The following is a 14,326-nucleotide window of genomic DNA, read 5'->3' as shown; positions in this document are numbered from 1 at the left end:
TGTTTCCATCATATCTTCGACAATAGTACCATTAGCATCTACAGTGCCTTGCATAAGTATTCATCCCCCTTCACATTTTTCCTATTTTGTTACGTTACAACCTGTCATTTAAATGGATTTTGACTTGTATTTCATGTAATGGACCCCTCAATGAAGCACAAAGGTCTAAATTGAAGTGAAAAAAAAAAAAACCTTGATTAAAAAAATACTGAAAACCCCCCCCAAGAAAAGTGGTGCGTGCATATGTATTCACCCCCTTTGCAATGAAGCACCTAAATAAGATCTGGTGCAACCAATTACCTTCAGAAGTCACGGAATTAGTTAAATAAATTCCACCTGTGTGAAATCTAAGTGTCACATGATCGGTCACACATATATACACTGCTCAAAACAATAAAGGGAACACTAAAATAACATCCTAGATCTGAATTAATGAAATATTCTTATTAAATACTTTTTTCTTTACACAGTTGAATGTGCTGACAACAAAATCACACAAAAATTATCAATGGAAATCAAATTTATCAACCCATGGAGGTCTGGATTTGGAGTAGCTTTTTGGCCATCAAGGAAAATGCTATGTCTGGCGCAAACCCAACACCTCATCACCCCAAGAATATCATCCCCAGTGAAGCATTGTGGTGGCAGCATCATGCTGTGGGGATTTTTATTTATTTATTTATTTTACCTTTATTTAACCAGGTAGGCAAGTTGAGAACAAGTTCTCATTTACAATTGCGACCTGGCCAAGATAAAGCAAAGCAGTTCGACAGATAAAACGACACAGAGTTACACATGGAGTAAAAACAAACATACAGTCAATAATGCAGTATAAACAAGTCTATATACAATGTGAGCAAATGAGGTGAGAAGGGAGGTAAAGGCAAAAAAGGCCATGATGGCAAAGTAAGTACAATATAGCAAGTCAAATACTGGAATGGTAGTTTTGCAATGGAAGAATGTGCAAAGTAGAAATAAAAAATAATGGGGTGCAAAGCAGCAAAATAAATAAATAAATAAAAATTAAATACAGTTGGGAAAGAGGTAGTTGTTTGGGCTAAATTATAGGTGGGCTATGTACAGGTGCAGTAATCTGTGAGCTGCTCTGACAGTTGGTGCTTAAAGCTAGTGAGGGAGATAAGTGTTTCCAGTTTCAGAGATTTTTGTAGTTCGTTCCAGTCATTGGCAGCAGAGAACTGGAAGGAGAGGCGGCCAAAGAAAGAATTGGTTTTGGGGGTGACTAGAGAGATATACCTGCTGGAGCGTGTGCTACAGGTGGGAGATGCTATGGTGACCAGCGAGCTGAGATAAGGGGGGACTTTACCTAGCAGGGTCTTGTAGATGACATGGAGCCAGTGGGTTTGGCGACGAGTATGAAGCGAGGGCCAGCCAACGAGAGCGTACAGGTCGCAATGGTGGGTAGTATATGGGGCTTTGGTGATAAAACGGATTGCACTGTGATAGACTGCATCCAATTTGTTGAGTAGGGTATTGGAGGCTATTTTGTAAATGACATCGCCAAAGTCGAGGATTGGTAGGATGGTCAGTTTTACAAGGGTATGTTTGGCAGCATGAGTGAAGGATGCTTTGTTGCGAAATAGGAAGCCAATTCTAGATTTAACTTTGGATTGGAGATGTTTGATATGGGTCTGGAAGGAGAGTTTACAATCTAACCAGACACCTAAGTATTTGTAGTTGTCCACGTATTCTAAGTCAGAGCCGTCCAGAGTAGTGATGTTGGACAGGCGGGTAGGTGCAGGTAGCGATCGGTTGAAGAGCATGCATTTAGTTTTACTTGTATTTAAGAGCAATTGGAGGCCACGGAAGGAGAGTTGTAAGGCATTGAAGCTTGCCTGGAGGGTTGTTAACACAGTGTCCAAAGAAGGGCCGGAAGTATACAGAATGGTGTCGTCTGCGTAGAGGTGGATCAGGGACTCACCAGCAGCAAGAGCGACCTCATTGATGTATACAGAGAAGAGAGTCGGTCCAAGAATTGAACCCTGTGGCACCCCCATAGAGACTGCCAGAGGTCCGGACAGCAGACCCTCCGATTTGACACACTGAACTCTATCAGAGAAGTAGTTGGTGAACCAGGCGAGGCAATCATTTGAGAAACCAAGGCTGTCGAGTCTGCCGATGAGGATATGGTGATTGACAGAGTCGAAAGCCTTGGCCAGATCAATGAATACGGCTGCACAGTAATGTTTCTTATCGATGGCGGTTAAGATATCGTTTAGGACCTTGAGCGTGGCTGAGGTGCACCCATGACCAGCTCTGAAACCGGATTGCATAGCAGAGAAGGTATGGTGAGATTCGAAATGGTCGGTAATCTGTTTGTTGACTTGGCTTTCGAAGACCTTAGAAAGGCACGGTAGGATAGATATAGGTCTGTAGCAGTTTGGGTCAAGAGTGTCCCCCCCTTTGAAGAGGGGGATGACCGCAGCTGCTTTCCAATCTTTGGGAATCTCAGACGACACGAAAGAGAGGTTGAACAGGCTAGTAATAGGGGTGGCAACCATTTCGGCAGATAATTTTAGAAAGAAAGGGTCCAGATTGTCTAGCCCGGCTGATTTGTAGGGGTCCAGATTTTGCAGCTCTTTCAGAACATCAGCTGAATGGATTTGGGAGAAGGAGAAATGGGGAAGGCTTGGGCGAGTTGCTGTTGGGGGTGCAGTGCTGTTGTCCGGGGTAGGAGTAGCCAGGTGGAAAGCATGGCCAGCCGTAGAAAAATGCTTATTGAAATTCTCAATTATGGTGGATTTATCAGTGGTGACAGTGTTTCCTATCTTCAGTGCAGTGGGCAGCTGGGAGGAGGTGTTCTTATTCTCCATGGACTTTACAGTGTCCCAGAACTTTTTTGAGTTAGTGTTGCAGGAAGCAAATTTCTGCTTGAAAAAGCTAGCCTTGGCTTTTCTAACTGCCTGTGTATAATGATTTCTAGCTTCCCTGAACAGCTGCATATCACGGGGGCTGTTCGATGCTAATGCAGAACGCCATAGGATGTTTTTGTGTTGGTTAAGGGCAGTCAGGTCTGGGGAGAACCAAGGGCTATATCTGTTCCTGGTTCTAAATTTCTTAAATGGGGCATGTTTATTTAAGATGGTTAGGAAGGCATTTAAAAAAAATATCCAGGCATCCTCTACTGACGGGATGAGATCAATATCCTTCCAGGATACCCCGGCCAGGTCGATTAGAAAGGCCTGCTCGCAGAAGTGTTTCAGGGAGCGTTTTACAGTGATGAGTGGAGGTCGTTTGACCGCTGACCCATTACAGATGCAGGCAATGAGGCAGTGATCGCTGAGATCTTGGTTGAAGACAGCAGAGGTGTATTTAGAGGGGAAGTTGGTTAGGATGATATCTATGAGGGTGCCCGTGTTTAAGGTTTTGGGGAGGTACCTGGTAGGTTCATTGATTATTTGTGTGAGATTGAGGGCATCAAGTTTAGATTGTAGGATGGCTGGGGTGTTAAGCATGTTCCAGTTTAGGTCGCCTAGCAGCACGAACTCTGAAGATAGATGGGGGGCAATCAGTTCACATATGGTGTCCAGAGCACAGCTGGGGGCAGAGGGTGGTCTATAGCAGGCGGCAACGGTGAGAGACTTGTTTTTAGAGAGGTGGATTTTTAAAAGTAGAAGTTCAAATTGTTTGGGTACAGACCTGGATAGTAGGACAGAACTCTGCAGGCTATCTTTGCAGTAGATTGCAACACCGCCCCCTTTGGCAGTTCTATCTTGTCTGAAAATGTTGTAGTTTGGAATTAAAATGTCTGAATTTTTGGTGGTCTTCCTAAGCCAGGATTCAGACACAGCTAGAACATCCGGGTTGGCAGAGTGTGCTAAAGCAGTGAATAGAACAAACTTAGGGAGGAGGCTTCTAATGTTAACATGCATGAAACCAAGGCTATTACGGTTACAGAAGTCGTCAAAAGAGAGCGCCTGGGGAATAGGAGTGGAGCTAGGCACTGCAGGGCCTGGATTCACCTCTACATCGCCAGAGGAACATAGGAGGAGTAGAATAAGGGTACGGCTAAAAGCTATGAGAATTGGTCGTCTAGAACGTCTGGAACATAGAGTAAAAGGAGGTTTCTGGGGGCGATAAAATAGCATCAAGGTATAATGTACAGACAAATGTATGGTAGGATGTGAATACAGTGGAGGTAAACCTAGGTATTGAGTGATGAAGAGAGAGATATTGTCTCTAGAAACATCGTTGAAACCAGGAGATGTCATTGCATGTGTGGGTGGTGGAACTAATAGGTTGGATAAGGTATAGTGAGCAGGACTAGAGGCTCTACAGTGAAATAAGCCAATAAACACTAACCAGAACAGAAATGGACAAGACATATTGACATTAAGGAGAGGCATGCTTAGTCGAGTGATCAAAAGGGTCCGGTGAGTGGAGAGGTTGGTTGGTGATTTAGACAGCTAGCCAGGGCATCGGTAGCAAGCTAGCATAGGATGGAGGTCTGTTGTTAGCCACCTCCTGCGCTCCGTCAGTAGATTAGTGGGGTTCCGTGTGGTAGAGGGGATCAATCCAAATCACACAACAACAACAAAAATAAAAACAATAGATATAGTTATAGAGGCCCAAGAAGAAAACATAATAATAATAAAAAATAATAAAAAATAAAATAAAATAAAAAATAAAAAAATTGTCCGATTGTCTATTCAGATAGCAGCCGGTAAGACAGCTAACGGTTAGCAGGCCGCAGATGGGCGTTCAGGTAACGTCGCGACGGAGGAGCCAGCCGAATAACTCCTTCGGGTAGATAACGTCGGCAGTCCAGTTGTGAAGGCCCGGTGGGGCTCCGCGAAGGCAGCAAAACGGGTCCGGATAGGCGACCGCAGCCCAGGTGCGATTGATGGAACTCAGGAGTGATTGACGGAGCCCGCTAGCTCCGGAACAATTGATGTTTGCTCCGGAATCGACGAAGGCCGACAGTCACACGGATAGCAGCTAGCTAGCTGTGAGATCCGGGCATGAATGTCCAGAGAGCAGTCGAAATCCAGGGACATGGAGAGAAAAATTGGTCCGGAATGCTCCGCTCCGAGCCGCGCTGCGCCGTACAGAACTGGCGATAGACTTTCGAGCCAAAGGGTAGCCGATGACCACAAACCGTGGTTAGCTGAACACCAACGACTTGCCAGTAAAGGAGCCAACTAGCTTCTGAACTAGCTTCTGGATTAGCTTCTGGCTAGTTTCAGGCCAGCCTCCTGGAGTTTCTGGCTAGCTTCTTGGAGGATTACAGATCTGAGGTAAATAATACTTTTTTATAAATATACATTGGTGAGGCGGGTTGCAGGAGAGTGTTTTGAAGATGAGTTGATGGAAAATAAAAATAAAATGTATGTGAAAAAGTTGTAAATATATATATATATATATATACAGGACACGACAAGACGAGGACAAAAGACGTCTGAACTGCTATGCCACCTCGGAGCAAAAAATGTTGTTTTTCCATCGGCAGGGACTGGGAAACTGTCCAATTGAGAAACTCAATCTAATTGAGAATTTGTACACCAGCGGAACCCATCCAACTTGAAGGAGCTAGAGCAGTTTTGCCTTGAAGAATGGGCAAAAAAGTCCAGTGGCTAGATGTGGGGGGTTCATGTTCAAGTTCTGTTATTAGTCTTATTTGTTTCACAATAAAAAAAACATTTTTGCTTCTTCAAAGTGATACAACCCCCCCAAAAAATATATTTTAATTCCAGGTTGTAAGGCAACAAGATAGGAAAAATGCCAAAAGGGGTGAAGACTTTCGCAAGCCACTATGTGTGCATCCCCATAAAATATTATGTGCATTAAAGTCGCCGCACCATCTCTCTCTAGAGCCCAATTTCATCAACATCGCTACAGATCATTTTTACAACACTTGTCAAATAACTTTATTACTACCTGCACTGTAGATTTCCACCATCACACATTCATATGGGACAGTAACATTACAATATACAAGACCTTCCCTTAAGTATGTAGCACACCTGCCATCCTGTCCAGTTGATATATCAGATCTGATTGAACAATAATAAAATCAAGATGTGGTCTAAGCAATGTTTCTTGAACACATATCACATCAGAATTGATCTAAATCTTTTACGTATTTGTTAAACTCCTGACCGTTAGCAATAAAACTTCTGTCGTTCCACTGAAGGATAACAAAAATCATAATTCTATGGGCTCCTGAGTGATGCATCAGTCTAAGGCACTGCATCTCAGTGCTGGAGGCGTCACTACAGACTCCAGACTATCATAACCGACTGTGATTGGGAGTACCATAGGGCGGCGCACAATTGGCCCAGCGTCGTCCAGGGTAGGCAGTCATTGTAATTATGAATTTGTTCTTAACTGACTTGCCAGGTTAAATAAAAATGACATTTGATTTGATTTAGTTCCACCAATCTGCCCTGCAGACTCTGCATAAGATACATGAGTGATTTTATATCTTTGGGCCTCTCTAGCCTTTTACTGCACCCGGCATACATCCATCGTTTGGTCTCCTACCCCGGGTGTTGTGGCCCTTAGCAGTGTATGAGGTTCCAATCTCAACAGTGGAGAAGATGGAAAGAGGAGTCACAGGCTACTTAAAGAAGTGGCTCGGAGTTCCACGATGCCTTACCAAAATAGGCCTCTATGGAGATGGTGTCCTCAAGCTGCCCCTCACCAGTCTAACAGAGGAATTCAAGTGTTCAAAAACCAGGCTCCAGATGACACTGAATGAATCTCGAGACCCAGTGGTGAGCAACAACGCGCCGACCTTGCCAACTCGGCGCAAATGGAGGCCAGGAAAAGCAGTCCAGGAGGCAACAGCAGCCCTCAGACATGCTGACATTGTGGGGTCATGTTCAGCAAGGGAGAGGAGGCCTTAGGCTAACTAGCCGTGCTGCTTGGAGTAAGGCCACTGCACCAGAGCGGCGGAAGATGGTAGTGCAGGAAGTACGCCATCAGGAGGAGGCTGCAAGGTGGGCCAAGGCAGTCTCTTTCCAAACAGGGACAGTGGACTCGATGGGACAGTGTGGAGAAGAGGAAGATCAGCTGGAAGGATCTGTGGGCCACGGAAGCGAGGTGTTTGAGCTTTTCCATCAGAGCAACATATGACGTCCTTCCAACGCCAGTTAATCTTCACCAATGGTATGGTGAAGATCCAGACTATGCCCTCTGTTCCATGCCAGCCAACCTCAGGCACATTCTCACAGGGTGTAAAACAAGCCTCACCCAAGGACGCTACACTTGGCGTCACAACCAAGTCCTTAAAAACCTTGCGTCCGCCCTGTAGGACAAGCGAGCTGCCACCAACTCCCTACCACCCCCAGCAGCATCACACCCCTTACGGACAAACTTTGTCCGCGAAGGGGCTAAACCACCGAAGCGCGGCTCGACACCATTAGAGCGAGACCAGCTGCGCTTGGCCCGCGACTGGAAAATGCTAGCTGACATTGGCCGGCAACTTGTGTTTCCTCCGGAGATTGCAACCACCACCCTAAGACCTGACATGGTGCTCTGGTCCCGTTCGCTCAAGAAGGTGTTCATAATTGAGCTCACAGTACCCTGGGAGGACTCAGTAGATGACGCTTATGAGCGAAAGCACCTGCGCTATGCCGATCTAGCTGCCGAAGCACGGCATCATGGCTGGAACACAGAAGTCCGATCAGTGGAGGTGGGCTGCAGAGGTTTTGTTGCAACATCTACAACCAGACTGCTTAGAGACCTTGGAATTAAGGGCCAGAGCCAGCGTTCGGCAATCAAACCTGTATCGGAGGCGGCAGAAGGCAGCAGTCAGTGGCTCTGGATGAAGAGGAAAGACACCAGCTGGGCCCCGAAGTGAGAGGGCCAGGAGGTATGCGGTCAACAATGCTTGACTCAGGTAGGAGGATGCCCCTGCATGCATCGTCCCATGGGATGTTGGCTATCAACAAGGCAACTCCTATGACTAATTGGGAATGGGACGCAAGCGTAGGATTGATCACCCTGTCGCTGGCCGCCTTTGGGGAGGGTGTATAGTGTGAAAGGCCGAAACACCCTAGGAACCAAAAGGTACACTACTGACGATGCGCTCCCCAAATTTCACCAGGCTCACTGTTCATTAACTCTTGGAAGTGCTTGCACAAAGGATAGTAACATCTCATCCTGTGTTCTTGGAATCCATCCCATCCCCCATAATTTTGTTCCCCTCCACACTTGGCACATATTTTCTTCCCTTTGCAGAGCCGCTACAAGTCCCATTCTTTGGCATTTAAAACACCCGAGGACAGACAAACACTCCAACAGGCAGAAATGACTCTGGATTGTCGTTTAACTACTATACACAAACAGTTTGTTCTAAGCATTTGTATGGTTGAAATCAAGATGTAGGATAATGTACATTATAATACGAATTTTAGGACGTACGACTGCTATTTAATTGATATGCTATCAATAGAATAAGGCTAATGTAATGCAACCTAACGTAATATATCATACTAAAGCATTGAACCATAATATATAATACTAAACGGGTCAATTCATACTGGTGCAAACATTATGTAACATACTGTACGTCCTATAATTCATATTGTACGACCACTATTCCATTGGCAGCCTAATGTAATCAAACATGACATGCAATACTAAAGCATTTAACCGTAATATATAATACTGAATGGGTCAAAGCATACTGATGCAATGAAGACATCCAGAGCTGCAGCTGGATACTAGTTTTCGTCACTGAATGTGCTAGCTAATGACAGCTCCTGCAACCTTCTCCCAGGATGTAATGAGGAGCGGGGTGTTTTGGGTGCATTTGTTTTCAAGTCGGAGTTTGCCGTGCCACCGGAGGTCATGCCCCTCGAACTTGGCCTATGACAGGCTGTGTGTCTTGTGCACATGCCTGCTCCTACAGTCAGTTATGTGGACAGTTTTGGCAGACACTGTTTTGACCAAGTGTAACCCACTATGTTATCCTTCCTCAGTTCAAACACTATGACCTGTTTCTTTTACTGGCATACAACAATTTTCTGTGGGCAGTAACACCCCTAGGACAATGTCAAACCATTTTTTTAAACAAATAGACTGGCACTTCCATCAAATGTATCTTTATTGCTTGAAGATAGACAGTTATTCACTTACTGATCTGGTCAAGTTTGTTTTTATCATATGTGTAGTCTTGGTTTTCCCTCCTCGAAGACCAGCCAGGTAAACCTGAGGCTTGGGGACATTGCTATTGCCATCCCTCTTGCTCTGGCATGCAACATCTTCGAGGTGGTAGGTTTGGGTGACGTTATCCCTCCTCATGTGACTTAGATTAGTCTGCATTGAGTGGGTCACTTTACTACGAAGATTGGCCTGAAAACATGCCCATTGCCAAAGGCAGGACATAAAAGTGAACCTTTTTGAATAAAAAAGATCCATGCAAGAAGACCATGGTAAACCTACCACTGATAAAATGGAACAGTACACTCGAGTCAATTAAAATCACATACCAATTTGATTGCTTTTCTCCTCAGCTCCCACTCATTCCACTCATATGACTTCACAATGTTGGTCTCCAACAAATGAGTGTCTGTCTGAGTGCTGCTGTCACACTTTGTAATGGGTTTTACCAATAATCTCTCCCCTGACTGCATCTACAGAGACAAAATTTAAGTGAACAGTGGGTAAAAAAAATATTACTGCAAGTTCTGAAGATGCTATGGAAGAATTATGACTGTTAGTGAACATACAGTACCTTCGGAAAGTATTCAGACCCCTTGACTTCTTCCACATTTTGTTAAGTTACATCCTTATTGTAAAATACACACAATACTCCATAATGACAAAGCAAAAACAGGTTTAGAAATGTTTGTTCATTTATTTAAAAAAAAAAAATATATATATATATATATATATATATATATATCACATTTACATAAGTATTCAGCCCCTTTACAGTACTTTGTTGAAGCACCTATGGCAGTGATTACAGCCTCAAGTCTTCTTGAGTATAACAATATAAGCTTTAAACACCTGTATTTGGGGAGTTTCTCCCATTTTTCTCTGCAGATCCTCTCAAGCTCTGTGAGGTTGGATAGGGAGCGTTACTGCACAGCTATTTTCAGGTCTCTCCAGAGATGTTCGATCAGGTTCAAGTCCGGGCTCTGGCAGGGCCACTCAAGGACATTGAGAATTGTCCCGAAACCACTCCTGTGTTGCCTTGGCTGTGTGCTTAGGGTCATTGTCCTGTTGGAAGGTGAACCTTTGCCAGTCTGAGGTCCCAAATGCTCTGGAGCAGGTTTTCCTCAAGGATCTCTCTGTACTTTGCACCGTTCATCTTTGCCTGAAAAACATCCCCACAGCATGATGCTGCCACCACCATGCTTGACTGTAGGGATGGTGCCAGGTTTCCACCAGACGTGACGCTTGGTATTCAGGCCAATCTTGTTTCTCATGGTCTGAGTCTTTACGGTCCTTTTGGCAAACTCTAAGCGAGCTGTCATGTACTGAGGAGTGGCTTCCGTCTGGCCACTCTACCATAAAGGCCTGATTGGTGGAGTGCTGCATAGATGGTTGCCCTTCTGGAAGGTTCCCCCATCTCCACAGAGGAACTCTGGAGCTCTGTCAGAGTGACCATTGGGTTCTTGGTCACCTCCCTGACCAAGGCCCTTCTCCCCCGATTGGTCGGTTTGGCTTGGCGGCCAGCTTTAGGAAGAGTCTAGGTGGTTCCAAACTTCTTCCATTTAAGAATGATGGAGGCAACTATGTTCTTGGGGACCTTCAATGCTACAGACATGTTTTGGTTCGCTTCCCCAGATCTGTGCCTCAACACAATCCTGTCTCGGAGCTCTACGGACAATTCCTTCAACCCCATGGCTTAGTTTTTGCTCTGACATGCACTGTCAACTGTGGGGCCTTACATAGACAGATGTGTGCCTTTCAAATTATGTCCAATCAATTGAATTTACCACAGGTGGACTCCAATGAAGTTGTAGAAACATCTCAAGGATGATCAATGGAAACAGCACGTACCTGAGCTCAATTTTGAGTCTCAAAGCAAAGTGTCTGAATAATTATGTATGATATGTTTTCTATTTTTTATAGATTTGCTAACTTTTCTAAAAACCTGTTTTTGCTTTGTCATTATGGGGTAGTGTGTGTAGGTAGATTGCTAAGGATTTTTATTTAATCCATTTTAGACTAAGGCTGTAAAGTAACAAAATGTGGAAAAAAGTCATGGGGTCTGAATACTTTCCGAAGGCACTGTACCTCAGGATATGGAGTGACACAGGCAAACTGTTGGTGGAGTTGGAGGAGCTGGATAAGCTCAGGGGACTGCTTTGCTTTCTCTGCCACATGGGCAATGTACTCATCTGGCTTGGATCCAAATCTTAAAGCTGCCTCCTTGGAGCTGAAAACATAGTATTTCTCCCTATGTTTCAGGACTCCGATGCTTGGGTTGCCTGAAACAACAGTCTTATTTTATATGCAGCATTGGGATGTTCAGTTAGAAGACAAGTTGGCATATTACATCAATTCTGGTGAATATTTTCAATAAGGGTGGGGGGGGAATGAACATTAGTTGTACAACAACGTATACAATTGCCACATCCAAAACTCCACATACCTGGCAGTAAAAGCCCATCCTTCTTCACAAGTGTATAACCACAAATTCCATTGTACTGCAGTGGTAATTTGTCAAAGTTGGCTGTTGTCTCAGGCAAGAGCCACTCTTGTGTTTTGATCTCATAGGGGTCAATACGGTTTTCTGACAAGGTGAATAACAAACAAAACAATTCATCTACTACAAATTAAACATGTAAAATCATTAGCTAATGATAGAGATGTAGGAAATGCAGTGCTTTACTGTGATTGACCGTGGCGGTATAAACACAGGCTACGTCCCAAATAGCATCCTATTCCCTATGTAGTGCACTACTTTATACCAGGCCCCATAGGAAATAGTATACCATTTGGGATGCACCCAGAGTACTTACCTGAAGACTCCTTCATTCTCTGCTCGTACTTCTTGATCTCCAACCCCAGTATGTCCTCCAACTGACCATCAGGGAAGAGCTGGGACTGAGCAGCCAGGAAGGGCTGCAGGTTCTCCATTATGTTACTCAGGATGCTCAACAGCACCATCTCATCTTGAAGACCTGACCAGAACTTTGCCAGAGCTGTGAAATGGGGCTGGAAGAGGATACATAGTACACGAGTTGAGGCTTAGACATTGAAAGGCCCTTTTTCCAGACACAGGTTAAACCTAGTCCTGGACTAAAAAGCACTTTCTAATGGAGATTATCTATCGAGTAAGCTTTTGAGTCTAGGACTAGGTGTAATCTGTGTCCGGGAAACCACCCCATAACAAAACAGCTCAAATATATATGTGCAAGATACTGTACTTACAAAAACCTGTGCAGTGGGTACTGCAGTCTTTGAATGTACGGTGACCCTCAAAAGCTTCATACGTGTCGCTAGTTCAGTCTGTAGGGTTTCAACTTGCTTTGCACATAGAATGACATCTGCCTGGTGAGGAATTTAATCAGAATAATGGGTAAAATTATTATGCAACTCAATACTCTTGAAGAACTGCTCATAGGGACAATTTCATGTACTGACTTGAAGTCATGACGCCCATCACCTTCTAGCTAACTCACCAAAATAACTTTGAGAAAGGCTTCATGTTGTCGTACATTATAGAGAGCCTGTTTAAGCATGTCCAGGGGAACAATACATTCTCTGGTCTCAACCTCAGGGTCCAGGAGCCTCTCCAGCCAGGATGTGTACTGCCAGGCCAAACTCTGAGAAAGCTCCAGCTCCCATTCAATGTCTTTACTGGTGGATGGAATGGCTTCATTCAGAATAGCTGGCACTATATGGAAGTCGAGGACAAAATTGAAATACACATTTGGAGCTCTGAGAATTTTTTTCAGTTATCAAGGTCTATCAAAAAATATATATGTGATGTTTTGGAACTTACAGTCATCTATGCCCTCTCCTCCTTTCCTGCTGTCTTTGTTGAAGAGACGGATGCCAGTCACAATCATGCTGAGGTCATTGAGCTGTTGCTCCTTGTCCTTCTTGATGAGGGACAGGAAGGTCCCCAGCTCTGACTGGGGAAAGACGCTCTGTAAGGCAGCTGCAAAACCACACACACAGTCAGTGGAGAGCAAAATAGGAACAAACTGATCAATGCTGGAAAATGTGATGATTCCCACATTGTAAAAACTCACTTCGATGGACAGTAATTACAATTGACCATTTCCTTTCCCATCTTTGTGAATAGTTATCCTTAAATTGTGGTACAAATTACAATACAATAGTCCTTATGATTACCTGTAGCCTCTCGCACTGTGGTGATGTCTGTGGAAGAACCCAGGTCTGAGCGCAGCAGAACATAGCTGACGATCTTACGGTAAAGACCCTCCAGATCCTCACGTGTTTTCACTCTGCTGTCAGTGATTTCTCGACTCACTGGGACTAGCCTTGACTGTAGTACCCGCTGGTGCTCCTCAATGAACTCACCTGGGACACAAAACAAGACCTTTGAGGCTAAACTGATGAGTGGGTACAATACCAGTATCCCATGCCCTTAGACGTTACACATGTCCCAACAGCTAGGGTTTAGTTAGTACGCCTTATACATCATAGGTTAATGCATTCTTTGAGCATTTTAAAGCAACCACTTACGTCGAGATGTGTAATTCATGTCGAAGTAGACTTGCATCTTGATTGTGTCAAGGGAAGGGCTCCCCTGGTCCATGAGTTTGTCCACACACAACTGCAAAGGAATAACACGGACGTCGAGCCCATTGCGCAAAGATCTCAGGCATGCTACCAGCCAAACCGGACACAGGGTCTTAGTTATAATTAAATGCACTTACTTCCACAAGTTTCCTAACATCTTGCTTGGTAAGAGTCCGATCAACGTTAAATAGATTTCGTGGGTCCAACACAACAGCTTTTACCTAATAGAAAAATCATTGATTAGACAACGTAAAACACCGACATATTAGCACACACGGCTAGTTAGCGAACGCTTGCCACGTTCCAAATTAGTAAGCCAGGTACCTACAATGAAAGCCACTAATGTTTCTGACACAGCATGCCCTTTTCCGGCACATTCTTGGGCGATTTCTCGAATTATGTTTTTGATCACACTTTCTGCTTGAGCACGAGACATGTTTCAAGCTTGCAAGCTACGGAGATCATGCAAATTCCCCACCGCGTCCTCCGAGTTCCCCTTCGGTTGCCATGGTCACCAATGAAACACTGCCACAGGATGTAACAGTGGTATGTATGTAATGCACATCTGACTGGTGAATCTTCTCATTAATTCAGTGTTACTACTTTGCAGGTAATTTTTATGAAGGATGTA

General features: G+C 44.4%; 1 protein-coding gene across 1 annotated transcript; it reads right to left on the bottom strand.

Moving 5' to 3' along the window:
* Positions 1-9,052: 9,052 nt before the first annotated feature.
* Positions 9,053-14,228, bottom strand: cfap206 (cilia and flagella associated protein 206). The gene is made up of 12 exons (XM_020495925.2): positions 14,024-14,228; positions 13,833-13,916; positions 13,639-13,729; positions 13,285-13,473; positions 12,929-13,087; positions 12,606-12,820; positions 12,355-12,474; positions 11,943-12,138; positions 11,573-11,713; positions 11,215-11,408; positions 9,456-9,599; positions 9,053-9,318 (listed from the first exon to the last, which is right to left on the bottom strand). Exons 1-12 carry the CDS (start codon positions 14,129-14,131, stop codon positions 9,091-9,093), a joined length of 1,869 nt encoding a protein of 622 aa, XP_020351514.1. The 5' UTR covers positions 14,132-14,228; the 3' UTR covers positions 9,053-9,090.
* Between the last annotated feature and the right edge of the window lie 98 nt (positions 14,229-14,326).

The sequence above is a fragment of the Oncorhynchus kisutch genome, linkage group LG12, assembly GCF_002021735.2.
Source record: "Oncorhynchus kisutch isolate 150728-3 linkage group LG12, Okis_V2, whole genome shotgun sequence".
In the NCBI taxonomy this organism is placed as follows: Eukaryota; Metazoa; Chordata; class Actinopteri; order Salmoniformes; family Salmonidae; genus Oncorhynchus; species Oncorhynchus kisutch.
Note: the sequence above shows the minus strand (reverse complement) of the source record. Positions and strands in the feature narration are given on the sequence as shown.